The sequence below is a fragment of the Siniperca chuatsi genome, linkage group LG20, assembly GCF_020085105.1.
Source record: "Siniperca chuatsi isolate FFG_IHB_CAS linkage group LG20, ASM2008510v1, whole genome shotgun sequence".
Lineage (NCBI taxonomy): Eukaryota > Metazoa > Chordata > Actinopteri > Centrarchiformes > Sinipercidae > Siniperca > Siniperca chuatsi.
In genome coordinates, this window is record NC_058061.1 from 26529668 (window position 1) to 26550333 (window position 20666).

The 20666-nt window shown below is 42.2% G+C and overlaps 1 protein-coding gene across 1 annotated transcript in view; it reads left to right on the forward strand.

Annotated features, from left to right (window-relative positions):
• Nucleotides 1-20666, forward strand: part of ryr2a (ryanodine receptor 2a (cardiac)) — a 275757-nt gene that overhangs the window by 216067 nt on the left and 39024 nt on the right. The window contains 20 exon segments of the mRNA XM_044179528.1: nt 365-495; nt 3116-3243; nt 4064-4256; nt 4607-4689; nt 5189-5346; nt 9766-9853; nt 10892-10984; nt 11109-11279; nt 13585-13644; nt 13821-13955; nt 14355-14467; nt 14617-14713; nt 14852-14958; nt 15542-15593; nt 15787-15837; nt 15933-16032; nt 16674-16753; nt 17111-17187; nt 18182-18255; nt 20171-20188. Of these exon segments, the coding sequence (XP_044035463.1) occupies nt 365-495; nt 3116-3243; nt 4064-4256; nt 4607-4689; nt 5189-5346; nt 9766-9853; nt 10892-10984; nt 11109-11279; nt 13585-13644; nt 13821-13955; nt 14355-14467; nt 14617-14713; nt 14852-14958; nt 15542-15593; nt 15787-15837; nt 15933-16032; nt 16674-16753; nt 17111-17187; nt 18182-18255; nt 20171-20188 (2009 nt within the window).

The following is a 20666-nucleotide window of genomic DNA, read 5'->3' on the forward strand; positions in this document are numbered from 1 at the left end:
ACAGCTGCACTGACCAGTCATCCCAGGGGACAGAGAGTTGAACTATTGCTCTACAGACAGGCCATGACCTTCTGATTTTAGGTTTGCAAATGGCCCAATCATGACCTTGTCATTACTTTTAGTCAAAGGAAGGAAAATTCCTTCACATGTATCTTTTAGACAAGACAAACGAAAAGTTAATCTAAATTTAAAACGATATTTCAAAATGTATTATTACCAAACTTTTTCCAAAGCAACCTATCTTAAAATATCCTTGTTTTTTACCATGTTTAGACAAAATAAGCAATATTGCATTTTGACATTGATTAATTGATTATTCTCTCCTCTCCTCTCCTCTCCTCTCCTGGTCTCTTCTCCTCTCCAGACAACGTCCAGCATTAGGAAAGTGTTTAGCTGCCTTCTCAGCAGCCTTCCCTGTTGCTTTCATAGAGCCTCATATCAACAAGTTCAACAACTTCTCCATCTACAACAGCAAAGGAGCTAAAGACAGAGCGGGTACTGGTGAATTTTTTTTTATTTCAGTGTTTAGCTGTTCTGTTTGCTTGCATTTTACATACATGAGGGGGTGGAATCACACCAAGTTAGTCCTGTGGTAACTGAGAATTATGTTTACTCCTTATGCAACTCAGCACTCCGTATGTTACTCTGAGATTCGAATTACAGAGTGTAACGTGTGGCCCTCTGGCCTAACCTACTGCCATCTGCGCCCCCAGCCTGTGGATCACTTTGAAATTAAAACGCTGGAGAGCCAGATACCACCGGGCTTGTTTTACCCTCTCAGCGCCAGTTGGCACCGCTCCGTCCATTGGACCGGATCTGAGGCACCTTTTCGGGTGAGATCGGTTGAGGGACTGGTCAGCTCTGCGAAGTTGGGAATGAACCACAGGCACTGTGGGACTCTTCTATCACCCCCATCTCCAACATGGCCTATAATTCTTCCTGAAGCATTTTCTGTTTGTGTTCAGGCAACTGGTAGGGCCGTGATCGCACGGTCACTCCCGGGTGCGTTTTAATGTGATGCTCTTTAAGGTTAGTGCGACCCGGCAGGGGGGAGAACACATGGGCAAACCGCCATTGCAGCTCGGCCACATCTGTTCTCTGGGATGGCGTGAGATGGTTGTTAACGGGGAGCGAGGTAGACCTAGGCGATTTTGAAACCTCTGGCTCCAACTCGTCTCTCTCACTCACCACCGTCACCAGAGCAACAGGCTCTGCCTCTCTCCATGATTTTTGGTAAATTTGTGTTGCCCCTGCCCTGTCTGACCGCACAACCTCATAGTCCACGTCGCCATGTGACCACAAAGGGTCCTTGCCACCTGGTGAGTAATTTGGAGCTGGAAGAAGGGAGTAATACAAGCACTTTCTCTCCCGGCGTGAACCGTCGTTGTTGACATTCCTGAGTCTGGAGCAAATTCTCCCATGACAATTGCCCTAACGTGTGGCGTTTTACTCTCCAGGACGTGCTGAACTTCATTTTTACTGGGGCTCAGACCCTCCTCCCAGGTTTCTCTAACCAGGTCCAGAACCCCCCCAGGGTTTTCTGCCAAAAAGCAGCTCAAAGGGAGAAAATCCTGTGGTACCTCCCATACTGCAAACAACAGAGAATCTAGCCACCTATCCCAATTGCGCTCATCAGCGTGTACAAATGTACGTGGACTTCAAAGTTTTGTTCATGCCCTTTACGAGCCCATGGGTCTGAGGGTGGTATACACTGCTCCAAATTGACTTAATGCCCAATAATCCGTAAAGTTCTCTCAGTGTACGTGACATGAATGAGGTTCCCTGGTCAGTCAGGATCTCTTTTGGGATCTTTGCAGAGATGGTGCGCAGAGGCACTGCTTCGGCATATTGTGTTGTGTAGTCCACTAATACTAGCACAAAGTGCACGTGCACGCAGGGAAAATGGCCCGATGAGGTCCATTCCTATGCGTTCAAATGGGACCTACATTAATGGTAATGGGCACAAAGGCACTCTCGGTATGGCTGGTGGGTTAACCATCTGACATTCAGGGCAAGACGCACACCAACGGCGTACGTCTCCCAAAGTCCCAGGGCAATAGAATCGGGCCATTATCCGGTCTAGTGTTTTATTACACCCCATATGCCGGGCCATTGGTTTGTAATGAGCCGCCTAGAAAACTATTTCCCAACAGCTTTTTGGCACTAGTAACTGCGTTACAGTTTCTGCATCACTAAGGTTTAAAATAGTTTGGATATTTGCAAAACAGGACACCAAAATTTCTTGCAACAGACTTGATATGTTGTGACAGGTTACCAGTAGTGATGTGTTGGGGCCCATTAACAAGGATTTCAGTTTTATTTCGGACGCCAAGTCACTTTGGGCGCCAGTTGTAGTGTGTTTGTGCTACTGAGAGTTCTCCTGGCTCCAAGACACACGCTGAAACACCGCTTACAGGTAATGTTTCTTTATTTACCACCTTTGTTACACACAAAAGGTTGCACTCTGTAATTGCCATTCCTCTGGACCACTCCTCCCTTGCCCAGCTCCGATGCTGGTTCTGAGGCTTCTCTGTCTGCACGCCTGTACAATGGCAGCCCAGCCTTCCTGGCTGGCTGACGTGGCTCTGGTGTGTGTGTGAGAGGGCCCAGGTCCAGCATGCTACTGTGTATTTAGGGAGAGCATAATCATTTTCAGCTGTGACAATTACCTCTCCCTGATGCTACTCACCTGAGCCATTCCCTCACTTCTCCCTCTGCAGCTGACAGCTACCCATGCCCACCTCCACACAGAGTAATATACAGAGTGCTGAGGTTACAGGACTACCTGTTTCTGTTAGTTTTGTCTGGTCATTTGCCATCAGCACAACTGAACCCATGAAAGAAAGAGGGCTAACTATTGTTAGCCTTCTTTCTTTCTAATGAAGGAAAAACACAGCACTGAGTGTGCAGAAGTTGCTGATGACTCAGCAGGTGTTAAAATAACATGAACTAAAAGTAATGTATAGCGAGCTACAGTAGGCAAACAAGCTTCCACTTTCCCAGTGGAATACAAACTTCACAGAGTTAATATATATAAACATGTAATTATTAAGTTATGCATTCATGTTTATATTTATCTTTGGTGTTTACGTGCATTTGTCTTTCCACCTCTCAGCTCTAGGTCTTCCAGGGCAGGTTGAGGAGGTTTGTCCTCTGATCCCAAACTTAGAAAAGTCTCTGGAGGAGATCATGGAGTTGGCAGAGTCTGGCATGAGATACACTCAAATGCCCCATGTCATGGAGGTGGGATGTATATATGACTAACTAACAAACTTAAAAATGCCTAACAACCATATTTCTGTTGTACCCATATCTACGTGTTTTTTATTTCCTCAGGGTGTCCTGGTTTCTTCTCATCCCAAAATCATCCATGTTAGTTATTAGAACTTACTCTTTCCATTGGCCCTTAACCAAAGCTTCCAAACTAGAGATGGTCCTTCAGCACTGCATTGTTGGCTGCCCACTGCTACTAAATAGTTAAATGGGTTAAATGCAGAGAATTGATTTCCCCAGGGGGATTAATAAAACTCACCTTAAACCTACCATATCAGACTATTCTTCAGCTATACCTTTATAGTGTTATGGCGTGACATTGTGCACACCCAGTACTCCAGAGAATGTCCATTAAAATGACATTGCTGATTAGAAATTAGAGATGTTGAGCCTCTGTTGATTGAACAAGGCAGCGGTGGATGGCCGCCCACCATTGAGTCTGGTTCTGCTCGAGGTTTCTGCCTCTTAAAGGATGTTTTTCCTTGCCACTATCGCCAGATGCTAGCTCATGGTGGGATTTGTTGGGTCTCTGTAAATAATATTATAAAGAGTACGGTCTAGACCTGCGCTATAGGAAAGGTGCAGTGAGATAACTTCTGTTATGAATTAGCGCTCTATAAATAAAATTTAATTGAATTGAACACAATTAGTTTTCACATAAGGTTTGTATCTGTGTGGGTTCATTGTCAAACTGTCATTGAGAAGCTCTACACAGCATTATGTCAGGATGGGGAAGTGGGTGATCTCATCATAGTTTAACCTGAAGTATGTATTTGTCCTTTTTCTGCAGGTGGTGTTGCCGATGTTGTGCAGCTACATGTCTCACTGGTGGGAACATGGACCAGAGAGCAACCCAGACAAAGCTGACAGCTGCTGCACCTCTGTGACCTCTGAACACATGAACACTCTGCTGGGAAACATTCTCAAGATAATCTACAACAACCTGGGAATAGATGAAGGAGCCTGGATGAAAAGACTAGCTGGTAAACAAGACAATACACTTTGTATGTATGTATAAAGTTCTGTCCCTGTGACCTGTCTCTCTCTCTCTTATGTCTCTCCACATATGTTTACCATGAAATGTGCTTCACAAATAATGATAATGACTTGATTTCAGGTAGTATTTTAAGTAACAGTAAGGGTTCCCAGGAGCCTATTGTAATAGAAAGCAATTTTTAGGTGATTGGTGATTAATATTTTTGTTTCTATGTTTGTTTGTCAAATGGTTGTAAATATAATTCCAGGGAGCATTAAAAGGATTTTTCTGGGCATTCACCTTGACACATTGTTCTTTGCTTAATCACTGAACCCCATCTTTGTCACTGCTTCAAAGTCTTCTCTCAGCCAATAATCAGCAAGGCCAAAGCCCAGCTACTTAAGACCCACTTCCTGCCTCTGATGGAGAAACTCAAAAAAGTGAGTCTTGTCATAGTATTTTGTATTATAGATTGTTATGTAGCTAATTAGAATTTAGGTGGACTCAGATAATACATACGCATACAGTATATACATGTGATATAGCCATAAGCTAACAGGTGTGCAAGCAATGGGGTAAATGACATTGGACTGACACTATATAGACTATAGACTTTTTTATCCTAACACAGAATGTTTAACTGATGTGTTCTCTTTCCAAAAAGATTTTAATTTTAAACGATTTTGTTTCATCTGCCAATATAACGCAATAACTGGCTCGACTCCCAACTAATAGCAGCTTCTTGCACTAGTTTTCAGAGATTTATCTAATATGGTTTTATCTCTTGAGAGAGCTGTTGCTTTCGTAAGCTTTCATACTGGATTATAATGTCCTATAACGGTCATAAAGCATTTAATAGTATGATTATACTATTGCTGCTAAGATCACATTATATTTAGTGTTCATTAAGAGAAAGCTCTATTTTACTGTGTCCTATAGAAAGCAGCAGTGGTGCTGATGGATGAGGAACACAGCAAGGCAGAGGGGAGGGGTGAGATGTCAGAGACGGAGCTTCTCATCATGGACCAGTTCACCATACTGGTCAGAGACCTGTATGCCTTCTACCCTCTCCTCATACGATTTGTTGACTACAACAGGTGCAGTGCTCTGATTGGATGGTTCCAACACTTCTCTGCTTATACTTGAGCATTTTTTATGAAACAACAAATATGAACTACATTGCATTCAGTGTGATGAATTACAATAATGTGATACAAGCCTATATGTTTATCCTGTAAATGCTCTTTATTACTAACACTAAGCTGCATATTTGCTGTATTTTAGATGACTGAATTGACACCAATAGTCAATGTCTACAACATGTGGTACTTTATTATGCTTAAAGGGGCCCTGTGGAGTTTTCTTGTAAACAAAAGTTATGTTTACATCCAGCTTTACTCACCAAAACACTGTCTGTATCCTTGAGCTCTAACAAACACGTTGAATGCATTCCCTTCCTCATAAAACATTTGCAAGGGGACACACAGGCAGGGGACACTGAGATGGACACAGAATGCTCTTTATTTAGATGACAACACGAGAGTACTGGTTTATAGTTAGGGAAGTCCGTAGGAGGGAAAACTCACTGGAGACAGGAGATCACTGGAGAAGGGAGATCGCTGGAGAAGGGAGATCACTGGAGAATGGGATATAGGCGTTATGTGGAGTGGCATGGAGAGTCCTGGTCGCAAACAAGGTCGGACACATACTGAGGTGAGTGCAGGGCTTTTATGCTGGCTGTGATTGGGATCTAATGGAGAGCAGGAGTGTGATTGGGAGCAGGTGTGGATGGTTAGTGGATGGTGGAGCCTGGCGTATCCGTGACAGTACCCCACCCTCCACGGCCAGCTCCCGAGGGCCGAAAAACCCAGCTGACGTGGTGGTCATCCTCCACCATGGGGAGCGGGTTGATCCGGGCGGAAGGCCGGGGTTTGACCTCCAGTGGACGACCCGGGGACTGGCCTGGCGCGGGGCTGAGGATCTCAGGTGGACAAACCGGGGACTGGCCTGGCGCGAGGCTGATGACCTCCAGTGGCCGAACCGGAGACTGGCCTGGCACTGGGCTGAGGACCTCTGGTGGACAACCCGGGGACTGGCCTGGCACGGGGCTGAGGACCTCAGGTGGATGGCCCGGGGACTGGACAGACCTCGGGCATACAGGGACTGGACAGGCGCGGGGCTGGGGACCTCGGGCGCATGGCCCAGGGGCTTGACAGGTTCGGTGCTGATCTCTTGTGGTCTGTGATGAAGATCAACCCCATATGGAGGCCTGGCGGAATGCCAGTGGCACAGGAGGAAGGTCACCGGAGGCCAGTGGTGAAGACGGAGAGTCATAGGAGACCGGCAGCGAAGTCTGAGACTTTCTGGAGGCCAGCGGCGAAGACTGAGACTTTCTAGAGGCTGGCGGCGAATACGAAGGCTGGGACCCTCTGGAGGCCGGCAGTGAAGACGGAGAATCACAGGAGACTGCCGTCGGGACTGCAGGACAGAGAGCCGGCGTTGGGACTGCAGGACATGAAGCAGGCGACGGTACTGAAGGAGCCAGCGACGGGATAGCAGGACAGGGAGCCGGTGACGGGATGACTGGCAGTGGAGCGGGCCGTGAGTCCGAACCTGCCATTCTGGCCAAGAAGGAGGGAACGGCTGCTGCTGTGACCCAGTCGAGAAAGGAGGCAATTGCGATCCAGCAGGGAGTCCAGGGAGCTGCTGCGATCCAGCCGGGGAAGGAGGCAACTGCGATCCAGCAGGGAGGCTGGGAGCGAGGAGCGGCTGCGGTCCGGCAGAGAGTCCTGGATCGGGGTGCTGTGGCAATCCGGCAGGGGGGGCTGGCTGCTGCGATGGCTGGCGAGCAGTGGGGTGGCGGAGCAGGCGAGTAGCTGGGAAGTGGAGAAGGCGAGTAGCTGGGAGGTGGAGCTGGTGAACAGCTGGGCGGCGGAGCTTCGGTGCAGGCAAGTAGTGGGTTGATAGACTGAAGACTGGTCAGTAGAGGTGCGGGCTGAGGTCTGGCTGACGAGTTGACGACTGGAGGGCCAAACTCCTTCCTAGTAGTGTTGCGACCCTGCTAAAAGAGTTGAGGATGGCCTCATCTCGTGCCCATAGGGATCCTGCCCAGCAAAGTATCGGGCCGACAAGTCGGAGAACCAAGAAGGCCACCTTGGATCTTTCCGTGGGATAATGGTGTAGATACAGCTTGAAGACGAGGCGACACCGCACCAAAAAGTCCTCGCAGTCCTCTGCAGTCCTCCTGAGAAGGTCCCTAGTTGGGTTAACTTGCTATAAGCCAGAGATGGTGAAGGATGGGTGAGGAGATATTGTTAGACCATATCCTCCAGGTCCAGGAAGGGGCCATCAGGGCTCAGGGCTGTCATCCTTTCGGTAGGTCCGACCTTCTGTTACGGAACAGACAGGCAGTGGACACCAAGATGGACACAGAATGTTCTTTATTTAGATGACAGCCCGAGAGTACTGATTTATAGCTAGGGAAGTCCGTAGGAGGGAAGACTCACTGGAGACAGGGGATCGCTGTAGAAGGGAGATCGCTGGAGAATGGGATATAAGCGTTATGCTGAGTGGCATGGAGAGTCCTGGTCGCAAACGAGGTCGGACACATACTGAGGTGAGTGCAGGGCTTTTATGCTGGCTGTAATTGGGATCTAATGGAGAGCAGGAGTGTGATTGGGAGCAGGTGTGGATGGTTAGTGGATGGTGGAGACTGGCGTATCTGTGACAGTTATTGCCACCTGCTGATCAATAAGATAGAATGACACCATTGGGAGGGCTGTGTATGGTGTTACCCACATATACGTGCATGAGATAAACAAAACGGGGACCCACTCCAAAACAGGTCCTCCTGCTAAAGGTATAAAAGGTTTCAGTCGTAGTCATCTGGACACTGTTTTCAGAATCAAGACGTTTCGGCTCCCATCCGGAAGTCATTCTCAATTGTGAAAAAATTGGACGGTAACTTGTCCTTAGGGTGAACGAGTTTCTGTCTTAAAGTGTTGCCTGGTTTAAAGAAGACAGGAACATCGTGCTGTCTAAAGATCCTTTGTAGTTTTTCAGACAGTCCAGATACATAAGGAATGGAGACACCGTTCCTTCTCGGTTCAGTTACAGTAGTAGTTCAGTTGTAACTGAACCGAGAAGGAACGGTGTCTCCATTCCTTATGTATCTGGACTGTCTGAAAAACTACAGACCTCGCTGTCTTCAAATGTGTGGTTTGTAGCTTTTAAATGCAAATGCACGGCGCTCTGTAATCCTAAAGCCACTTCACAGAAGACTTTATTCTACAGACTTCATTCTGTGAAGTGGCTTTAGCACAGCGAGGTGAAGATTCTTAGTAGAGAGAAGAGTTGGTTTGAACGGGGCGTCAAGGAAGCCATTTTTGTGAAGAAAGAGAACCCCTCTTTGAACAGAAATGGTGGTCTGAGATTTAATCTGCCCAAAGTCTATCAGAGTGTATTATCACCTTGGTCACGCCTATCACATGCTAATCAGGCACTTAGCAGTGATGAAGTAGATGCAGCCAGAGAACAATAGGCCTGATTACTGATTACTGGGCCATCTTGAAACTATTAGGTCAGTTTCAGGTGAAACTAGCTATTAACAGATACTCAGGCAGATTCCTTCCTGAGGGCAGGGCTTATGTAACTCAGAGTAGTTTAAATTTCCAGTTCCCGTCCAATTTTTTCACAATTGAGAATGACTTCCGGATGGGAGCCGAAACGTCTTGATTCTGAAAACAGTGTCCAGATGACTACGACTGAAACCTTTTCTACGATAGAACACTCCTGGACGAATGAGGGACTACACCGCCCAACGGTACATAGGCGAAACCAAACAGCCACTTCACAAAAGACTTTATCAGCACAGACGACACGCTAACTCAGGATTACAGAGCGCCGTGCATTTGCATTTAAAAGCTACAAACCACACATTTGAAGACAGCGAGGTGAAGATTCTTAGTAGAGAGAAGAGTTGGTTTGAACAGGCGTCAAGGAAGCCATTTTTGTGAAGAAAGAGAACCCTCTTTGAACAGAAATGGTGGTCTGAGATTTAATCTGCCCAAAGTCTATCAGAGTGTATTATCACCTTGGTCACGCCAATCACATGCTAATCAGGCACTTAACAGTGATGAAGTAGATGCAGCCAGAGAACAATAGGCCTGATTACTGATCACTGGGCCATCTTGAAACTATTAGGTCAGTTTCAGGTGAAACTAGCTATTAACAGATACTCAGGCAGATTCCCTCCTGAGGGCAGGGCTTATGTAACTCAGATTAGCTTAAATTTCCAGTTCCCGTCCAATTTTTTCACAATTGAGAATGACTTCCGGATGGGAGCCGAAACGTCTTGATTCTGAAAACAGTGTCCAGATGACTACGACTGAAACCTTTTCTACGATAGAACACTCCTGGACGAATGAGGGACTACACCGTCCTGCTAAAGGTATAAAACTCCACAGGGAACCTTTAAGTAGTGCCACTATCACTAAACTCTCTTGATATACTGACAGGGCCAGATGGCTGAAAGAGTCCAACCCAGAGGCTGAGGAGGTGTTCCGCATGGTGGCCGAGGTTTTCATCTTCTGGGCCAAGTCTCATGTAAGAAAATCACTAGTAGGATGCAAAGAAACCCAATAACATGCTGCTGATTTAAAATGTCACAGTGAGAAGATAGACAAGGGAGCACTAGACAAGATTTAATGGTACAGGTAACAGAGCATAGAGTCATTTTTATGAGGTTCTTAACACTCCACTTATTGCTATTTGTGATAATTAATACTGAATGAAATGACTCCCTCCTAAGGACTGGTTGTGCTTCTGATCCCACTGAGAATCACCAGTCCAGTCTGCAGCTCCATGGACGTTTTGGACAAACATGGAACTGGAGACCACATATTGTCCCTGGGCCCAGAAAAACATTACCTCAAATCTCAATTTGAACCATTAGATCCAACATATTTTAACAATACTAAGAGTCTACAGCCATGCTAGCAGCTCCGACAATGCTAAAATGCTGATGTTTAGCAGGTACAATGTTTACCACGTTCACTATCTTAGCTTGGCATATTAGCATGCTAACATTTGCTAATGAGCACTGAACACAAAGTACAGCTGAGGCTGATGGGAATGTCAGTAGGTCTGCAGGTATTTGGTTATAAACCAAAGTATTGGGACAAACTAACCTAATGATAGCGTTAGATGAAAAATCAGAGGATCAGAACATGAAGCCATAAAAATGTTCTTAACAGCCAAAAATGACAACCTATTGGAAGGTACTATATATTTAGGTATAAAATATTTGATCATAAAATATTTAGGTCATGAGTTTTATACTGTGATGGTGTAATTCACCTGTAGAGGTTTTTCTGAGGTGAGAGAAAAAGGCTAAACTCTTATCCAGCAGCTGCTTAGCAGAACTGAACCCCACTCAGACAAATGAAAGTTATACTTGTGTACAGTATGTCATCTCAACTTGATGTGGGTGGTCATGGTCTTTTTAACTTCACTGAACCATCACAATGTATTTACAATCTGACCTTGTTTTCAACCCAAAAGTCTGAAATGAATGCAGCATCAGACACCATAACAGCATGACCGTGGAGTGGTGAATAGTGTCATGTTGTCATCTTTCTGCAGAACTTTAAGAGAGAAGAGCAGAACTTTGTGGTCCAGAATGAAATCAACAACATGTCCTTCCTCATCACTGACACCAAGTGTAAGATGTCAAAGGTATGGACACATGGGTGTGGAGGGAATCAAGGTTCACATGTTAGAAGTTTACTGTATATTGCTTGTTACATGTGTGTTTGTGTCAATTCACATTTAACACATCTGATGTTTGACTTTGCCTCAGGGAATAGTTTCAGACCAGGAAAGGAAGAAGATGAAGAGGAAGGGAGATCGATACTCTATGCAAACAAGTCTTATTGTTGCCACTCTGAAGCGCTTGCTGCCTGTTGGACTCAACATCTGTGCCCCTGGCGAACAAGAGCTCATCGCACTGGCTAAGAACCGCTTCACCCAGGTAGGAAAAACAACACTTATCTAGTAGATTATGAAAATTACTGTTTTATGAGATGGTATGAGATATCCATATGAAAAGGGCCTATATAAACCACTTGACTTGATAATTTTATACACTTCCATAGACTATATAGAACATCCCCCACTAGAATTTCAGGTGAAATGGTCACTTTAATTTTCAAGTTGCGTCATATAAAACAAATGAATTGATATAAAATAAATAAAGAAACACTCGATTTTACAGGTATAGTACTTAATAAATATATGCGAACAATATATGCAAACAAGAGAGACAACTCTTAAAGTGTTAAATGATCTTCAAGAGGCTAAAATGGTCATGAAAATATTATACTGAAGCTTTTTGTAAATTACTTACTGCCTTACTGATTATTACTGATCTCTCTCTCTCGACGCTGTCCATGGTTCTAACGCGCTCATAATCACAGGTGTATCGCCTCAACTCAGCTTACTTCTCTAGTTATTGTTATTATTTGTCATTTTTGTTTTATTTTATTTTTATTTAATTTGATTTCATTGCATTGCTGTATTATTTTAATTGCCTGATTTTATTTGCCTCACTCTTTAAATGTTTTAATCCTGGTTCAACCATGTAAAGCACTTTGTAATTTTGTTTCTGAAAAGTGCTGTATAAATAAAGTTTATTATTATATGATTATTATTAACCTTGAATCATGTGCAGATGACACCAGGCTGCTACAACAAAACCACACACACCTCTACACACATCTGACTGGTCGATTATAACTCTGTATTCTGCCTGTTATGCGGGAGACGTTGGGTTACTGGAACTCATTAATCCTGTGCCTCCTTTCCAACTTTTTTCAGCAGTTCATATTTTATTTTTGAAATGCATTACGAAGCAAACACTGCTGTGTCACGTTTTGCAATATAATGTGATAATTTACAACATACTATAGAATTAAGATGGCAGATTTATGCAATCATAGAAATGGCTTCACCGAACAATTTTTTCATTGTTTATTTATATTGTCATTGTACTAATTAACTGTTAAAAAACAACACTAGTTAGATGCAGGCAATACTTCCTTGTTGTTTTTTTTTACCTCAGTGCTGCATTTTATACAGTGGATCACAAAATATTGGTGGATAGACTTGGAAATTAGATGGGACTAAGGGGACTAGTCCTAAACTGGTTTAAATTATATTTACAGAACAGTAACTTTTTGTCTCCATTGGGTTTTCTTTCTCTTTTCAAATTTCTTGGTCCTGTTAAATCTCTACATGCTTCCACTGGGTCATATTATTTGCAAAAACAATATTTCTTATCATAATTATTCAGATGATACTCAACTTTCCATGTCACCTTCCCTTGATGAATGTCATCCTGTTGAAAAATGTATTCAGTGCATTGACCAGATTAATGACTGGATGTACCAGAACTTTCTCCATCTCAATAAGGACAAAACAAAATTGTTTTTGGTACTCAACAACATCAACCTACCTCTCTGTCATTTAAAACCTTGAATCAAGTCAGGAATCTGGGAGTAGTCACAGACCCTTAACTAAACTTCAGCAAGCGCATTAAATCTGTTACAATGTTATCGGCCTATTTCCAAAAACCTTTAAAAGCTGCAGCTTGTTCAGAATGCTGCTGCCATTGACAAAGACAAAGAGAGTAAAACACATCTCACCAGTTCTCCAGAGCGTGCACTGACTTCCAGTTTGTTACAGATTAGAAATCATAATCATATTACTTGTATAGAAATCTCTAAATGGCTTTGCTCCAAAACATTTTACTGGCCTGCCTGTACAATATGAAACAGTCAGATCCTATGCAAAACATTTGCTTGCTGTACCAAGAGTAAGATCAAAGATTGGCGATGCTTGATTCAGTTACGATGCGCCACACTTATGGAGCAAAGTTCCAGAAGATTTAAGGTGTGCCCCAATTCGGACCTCCATTAAACGCAGATTAAAACCCTGTTATTGTCTGCTACCTTCTAATGATGTGTTTATTGCTTATCATATGGTAGGTATATTTGAATTTTTTTACATCAGTACTGAATCCAATCCATTTGTATACATGTTCATACTTTCATTCAATCAGTCTTAAAGTTTGTTCCAATTCCTTTTGACACTGCCTCATGTATGAATTGTGCTATATGTTAATTTGCCTTGCCTTTGCCTTGTGATGATTTAATATGGCAGCCAAATTACTGCATACATAGTTTTTGCCTATGATATTGTTACATTTGTTTTATATGACATTCAAGGCCTGTTATTTAATGATTTCACGATGCACTGTGCATTTATTCTGTCAATAGAAAGATACAGAGGATGAAGTTCGAGAGATCATTAGGAACAATCTCCATTTACAAGGAAAGGTAAGAATACTTTGAGCTTGTAATTAACAGAGTCAACATACTGCAAGTATATTTGGGATAAACTGAGGCTGACGTCATGCTGAAATTAGAAGGTTTTTGCAGTGGTAACAGCCTCAACACACTTTTTAATGCATGTCCTCTGTGTGTTTGTGACTGTATGTATGTGTCTTGTACAGCTGGAGGACCCAGCTATTCGTTGGCAGATGGCTCTGTACAGAGACCTCCCAAACCACTATGAGGACACCTCCGACCCAGAGAAGACCGTGGAGAGAGTCCTGGACATTGCTCATGTCCTCTTCCACCTAGACCAGGTGTGTGTGTTTGAGCTGTTAGAATAATAAAAGAAGACACAGGGCAGAAGATATTTGCAACATTGCATTTCAATAATTGAGGGAGTACAGGCAATGGGAACTATCCGTATGATGTCCGCGATGCTGTATAGTCACATCTGTGTTGATGTACTGTATGTTTGTGCTCCTCCTGAAGAAGAGAAGCTGGCCTGCACTCTCCTCTTAGAAGAGCTGATGTGATTGTCCATTACTAAAGTTGCCACAACTCCAAAAATAGACATAAACATGTCTGTTCTATGAAGACAATAATGTTTACAAATACACTTCTCCAACCAGTTGTCCTAGAGGTGTGGGCAGTGTGGCAGTGAGCTGCATCAACTGAAAGTCTTCCGTACTGAGTGGTTCAGTTTATGTGTTTAGGTTGAACATCCTCAGCGCAGTAAGAAGGCTGTGTGGCACAAACTTCTGTCCAAACAGAGGAAGAGAGCAGTGGTTGCTTGCTTCAGGATGGCTCCGCTCTACAACTTGCCCAGGTTAGTTATGCACCACACGCATACAGGAAATACAGAGTGTGCATGTGTGTGTACTGTACATCTAGTGTATCTTGTATCTTGTATTGCAAAAAAAGACCATAAAAAGACATTATTAAGTTTTTATTCCTAACGTATCTCCACCAATCTAGGCACCGGGCTGTCAACTTGTTCCTGCAGGGCTATGAGAAGTCCTGGATTGAGGCAGAGGAACATTACTTTGAAGATAAACTCATAGAGGACCTCGCTGTAAGTTACATTATATATAAATGTGAAACAAGTAGAATTATTATGATCCTTCGCAAAATTTCTTCTACTTTGAGGAAAAGTAGTCCTTAAGGCTAATGTTTTTTTCAGTGTGTATCACAGAGTCTCCTGTGATTTTAGAAACCAGGTGAACAGGAGCCATCTGAAGAAGAGGAGGGGGTGAAACACATTGATCCACTGCATCAGCTCATTCAGCTGTTCAGCAGAACAGCCCTCACAGAGAAGTGGTGGGTTCTCGTAGATATATGTAAAATACAAGGTTCTACCAAATGTGAGGTATTTTCTGCACTAACATAAGTTATAGTTAATATGTTATCAAACAACTGCTTGCTTACACATCTAGTTAAAAAGGGCAGTCTTCTATCTGGCTACCAGTCAAACGTCCGGCCAACGTTTACCAGTGTTTTATCTCTGCCAGCTCTTGAGAAAAGTATCTGGATCTGTCTGACTTACTACATGTTCAACTCCCTTCAGCAGTCTCTTCTTTATCACCGTCCTTTGCTGCTCCACACTGGACGGGTACCAGTCTGCAGTTGCTTTTTGGGAGCTCCTGGGCAGGTGGAGGTTGCTCATGGTTTGCTTCCAGCTGGCATGTTTGAATAAAAATAAATAGCTTAAAGCAGCTAAAAGTTGTATCCAGCTGCACTTGTTTTTCCGTGGGATCAACAGTGCCAGCGGACCCCTCACATAACCAGAGTAATTTGAGTCAATGCTGCGATAAAACCCCCCTAAATTGCTTAACGCAGCTTAAATAATAAAACATGTTCAGCTAAATTGTGCTAATGTGTGTGCGTGTATTTCCTGTTACAGTAAACTGGATGAGGATCATCTCTACATGGCCTATGCTGACATCATGGCTAAGGTACCAGCTACTGAATACCAGTAATAGCAACTTTTTCATCAAGTAAATTAGCTAGCTTATCACAAGATGATGATAGTGATGATGATGATGATGATGATGATGATATTGTTAATGTTAATTCTTCCTTTTGCAACATATTATCCCTCTGCCGTCCACATGTAACTCTTTTTTTTATCATTCTCCGCTCCCTCAGAGCTGCCATGATGAAGAGGATGAGGATGGAGAGGAAGTGAAGAGTTTTGAAGTAGGTGATCAGTCACTCTGTCTGTCTCCATGATGGTCTTGGCAATAATGGTATGCTGCTGCCTGTCAGACATGTGTCCTGTTTCACATAAATAGGAGAAAGAGATGGAGAAGCAGAAGCTGCTGTATCAGCAGGCACGGCTGCACGACCGTGGAGCTGCTGAGATGGTGCTTCAAACCATCAGCGCTAGCAAAGGTAGGATTCACTCACTGAAGGTCCTGCCTCCCACTTCATACTGTCACTCTGCCATATACTATAACTACTAAAGTATAATACTAGTAGTTGATTGAATGTGCTGTATAGTCACTTACAGTGCTCAGGTTTATGCATGTAGGTGTAAGCTGGAGGCAGCAAACAAGTAGCATTTTTCCAAACTGGAGTTAGAAGGTGCTCACATACTACTACTCCAAAGCCTATCTGAAAGTCGCACAGTTGTAACCATGCAAGTCCTCACCTCAAGTGAATAATAATTTCCCCAATTAAAAACTAAAAATGATTACAAATATATTTTTACAGGATAAATGCTACTGATAATGACTAAACAGTGACAGTGTTAATGATTAATTGAATGGTCACCCACACTACACATGCATGAAGGGATTACAGGAATATCGTTAGGACTCTTGTCCTCAGTTTTCTTGAAGAATACAGACTGATTGTATTGCTATATTCATTACACTCTTCTGCGTGAGAATGGGGGCTAAGCTATCAAAATGTAAAAGTGCATTGATTCTTTGTTGGATGAGACAGGGAATGACTTTGGAATGACCCTGCACTGTGGTAGATAAGGGACAAATGTCCAGTTGTTTTCTCCGTGTGTGGTTCCTTTTCACCAGGTGAGATGGGTCCCATGGTGGCCTCTACTCTGAAGCTGGGCATAGCTATTCTCAATGGTGGAAACTCTACTGTACAGCAGGTATCTCAGTGTTCACTCACTTCTGTTTCTGTCATGTACATAGCCAGTTTTATTAGGATTTTTAATATTGTTACTGTTTGCATTGTATTTGAAAGGCTATACACTCAGTGGCCACTTTATTAGGTACAGCAGTGAATTTAAATGCAGTCCAATACAGCTTTTTTGCCTATAATATTCAGTTTTTCTTGACACTGTCAATATATATATATATTATATGTAATCCCATCCAGTATTCCTGTGAAGAGGATTGTGTTTGTTGAGACCCTGTCAGAGAGGTGCTGTTTCATCTTAATGACGGATGACCGTATGTTACCTGCTACTATATCTCATCGTTCTCTCTCTCTGTCTCTTTGACAGAAAATGTTGGATTATCTGAAAGACAAGAAGGATGTGGGCTTTTTTCAGAGTCTGGCTGGTCTGATGCAGTCATGCAGGTAACTCTACAAACTGCTGCTGCTTCAAAAATGTGTCAAAAATCCCACTTAGTGTCATAACTCAGTCAAATCTCAACACACAGACATGATACACATATTTCTAGATTCAGTGTGACTTCCACTTTCCAAGGATATAAATCATATTAGGACTCATAGAAAAAAGAGGTCCTTATAACTTTTCTTCAGTATCACAGTAATCCAGTGATAGTTGTCTGTACATCCATGGGCATAACTCACTGAATCCATGGCAACATTATGCTTCCTGTTTACATCACCCCAAAACATTATGGGAACTTATACAAAACTAGAGCATGATTATCCACCATCCAATAGAAGTAAGACAAAGAATAATAAAAGGAGTGACAAAATCCATTAATAGCTGGGGGAGGGGCAGTTGTCTGGGGGGGGTTTAAAGTCTGAAATCAGAATTCCCTTCAGTAATAAATGTCGAACACTATCTGTTATGATCTTACAGTGTTATATCTTTGACTGTCCCTGACCATCTTGGTGCAGTTAAAATTTGCTTTAGCCATTTTTTAAAATTGCTAATGGTGATGTGTCATCGAGCCGTTAGAATGCAGTGTGTTTTGCAAAGTGTGGTGAAAGACAGAACGTCCACAGAAAATGCAAATAAGCGTTCCTTTAAGGAGACACTTCTGAAACTCAGCCTTATCTTTGGATTCATCACTTAGCTTGGTATGATCATTAGTTTTTACTAATGTGCATATACCAACACCATTATGTATTTTGCGCTGAATAGGCTGAATCTACGTCACCTCAATAAGGAAGGTGGGGTGCTCTTATTTATTACAGCACTACCTCAAGATTGGCTAAGAAGAAGCTTTCACTCTGGACAAAGTTGAATTCAGGTGTTTACGTACAGTAATTAACAAAACAGTGCTCAGCCACTGGCCAAGGTTGCAGGGGGGAGGAAGGTCAGTGACGGGAGCACAAAATAATGGAGATTCACAATACACATTTCTCTTTGTTTCAGTGTTCTGGATCTCAATGCATTTGAGAGGCAGAACAAAGCAGAAGGACTGGGAATGGTAACAGAGGAGGGATCAGGTAAGCTTCACTATGTTTACACCTCATTGATTTCTATTTTTGAATGGTCATAGCAATAGAAAGAAAAGTTCAATGAATATTTCTTTTTCGGTAGTACGGTATGTTGATACTAAAATGCTTTTCTTCACCAGGTGCAGGTAAAAAGCTTGAATGTCACTTTAATTAACCTAAGGATGGTACATTTAAACCTACCTATAAACATCCAGAGGGCACTGCTTGCTGAAACCATTGGTTTCATAGTGGAAGACTAAAAGGTCAATTCTAAGGTCCTGGAGTGGTCTCCAGCCCTGAACCTTGTAGAAGGTGATCATTTTAGTAGTTGTGCTAGGAGAAGTATACTCTTGGGTGTCACATCTTGTTTGTTATTTTTTATACATGAAGGTTGTTTTTATCCTTCTCAAATCATCATTCTTTATCTTGCTTTGTCCCATTCATCCTGTCATCACTTTGGTTGAGCATTTTGTTGATTTTTATCAAGTGGTAATGCAGTACTACCTATTGTTGACATGCATTATCAAGTATGAATTCCTAGTGTACAAGTGTATGTGCTTGTAGTTTGTCTGAAACATCTTTGGTGTGTATACATTTGTTACAAATGTTCACAATCATCCTTTAGACTGCATACGGATACCTATCAAAATTCAAATCAGTTACCTTCATGTAGATAACCTAGAACAGTGTAACATTCTCCTTTGTTTTTCATATTCTGTAGTACTACATTTCAAAATACAGTAATAACTTGCAAACTGACTAAATACTGGATAATAATAGGTAATTACTGGTGCATTACCTAGGATTTACAAGTTTGTTTTGAGTAATTTCTGGTTTAAAAAAAGGTGAATATCTGTAGTTATTCTATTACAGTATATGAAATTTCTGACTTTCAGTCTTTCATTTTACCTCACTTATACATGAATATTTTACTCCCCATGTTTGCAGAGCATGGGGTCCCTAAATGTGTACTTTTTTGTTTTTTAGGCATGAGGACTTACTTGTGCATTAAGTTAGTTATGACCACTTCTCTGGGGGGAAATTCCTACTCTGCTTTAATTTGAGACATTCCACTTGACAGCAACCTTTAATGCCAAAATAGGCCTTGTTAATCACCTACAGATTCATCATTAACCATGTAAAATTCCTTGAGGATTGTGGTCTTCATTTTTCACAAAAGTATATTTGAAATGATGGCTTAGAAATGTTTAATTGGTCTTTATAACCCCTGTTATAGATGATTACTGTCACTACATACTTCTTTTTGTACCAGTCATTGCAACATTAATATTACTACTATATTCCTTGGTACTCACTACAAGTAGATCATGACTGTTTAAATATCAAGTAAATACAAATTACAATAAATACTGCATGTTTAAAGCTCACAATGTTGCTCATAATGGTATTTTTTACTGAATTGAATTATATTGCACAACAGGTGTTATTATTTTTGTCCATCCCTGTATGAGCAGAATGAAGAAAAAACTCTCCCTAAACCAGTAATTACTAAAACTGACTTTGTATTAATCATTACTGCACCTATTACAGCATAAGGTCATGGCACTAACTACAGCTGATGATGTTTTTCTACTCATAATTTCCACTTGTAAATACAAAGTAATCACTGTAACCTGCTTTTAAAAAGGCCCTATTACCAAAACAGGTTCACTGTGGATGCTTGGTGTTCAATTTTCTTTTAGACAGCTCTTATTGAGTTTTACTGAGCTGAACAGGTTTTCTGTCGACACACTACTTTTGTTCCATGTTGACCAAACAACTAAATTCGGAATTTTCAAAGCTCTTTTCCCTATATGTAATCTTTTTCTTTGTTTCTTTCTTTCTTACTTTCTTTCTCTCTTTCTTTCTTCCCCCTGTTTTCCTTTTCTCATTTTGGTTTACTGCACTTTCTTCCCTTCCTCAGTCATCACTCATGAGCGTGGTAATTATGCCTCCTGCCATTTTCTTGTGTGTTGGTTGGTCTCTCTCTCTCTCTCTTTCACTGGTTGGTTGGTTAGTTGTTGTGTCAGTTCTGTCCAGGTCCTGAGTGTAGACCTTCAAACCTTGTCCTTACTTGCTCTGTGCTTGTAGCTACTTTTCTGCCTTACCCCTCACCATTCTAATCTTTTTAAATTTTATTGTTGTTGTTAGGCCAATTATAACTCGCTCTCTCGTTGGTTTTGTAGTTGGTCTTTTTATACTGTTTAAAGTTTTATTCCACTTCTGATTTTTTATGTAAAATGTGTCATGTCATTCTCTTCCACAATAAGCCAACCGATGATGATATTATGACGCCTTGCTGGTATATATCATGTAGATTTAAAAATCCAGACATGTTCAGGCAGAAGTAGTAGAAGTGTAGATGTATTGTCACAACCTGCCATCTAAAACAAAACCCATGTATGCCTCCCTCTCAGGAT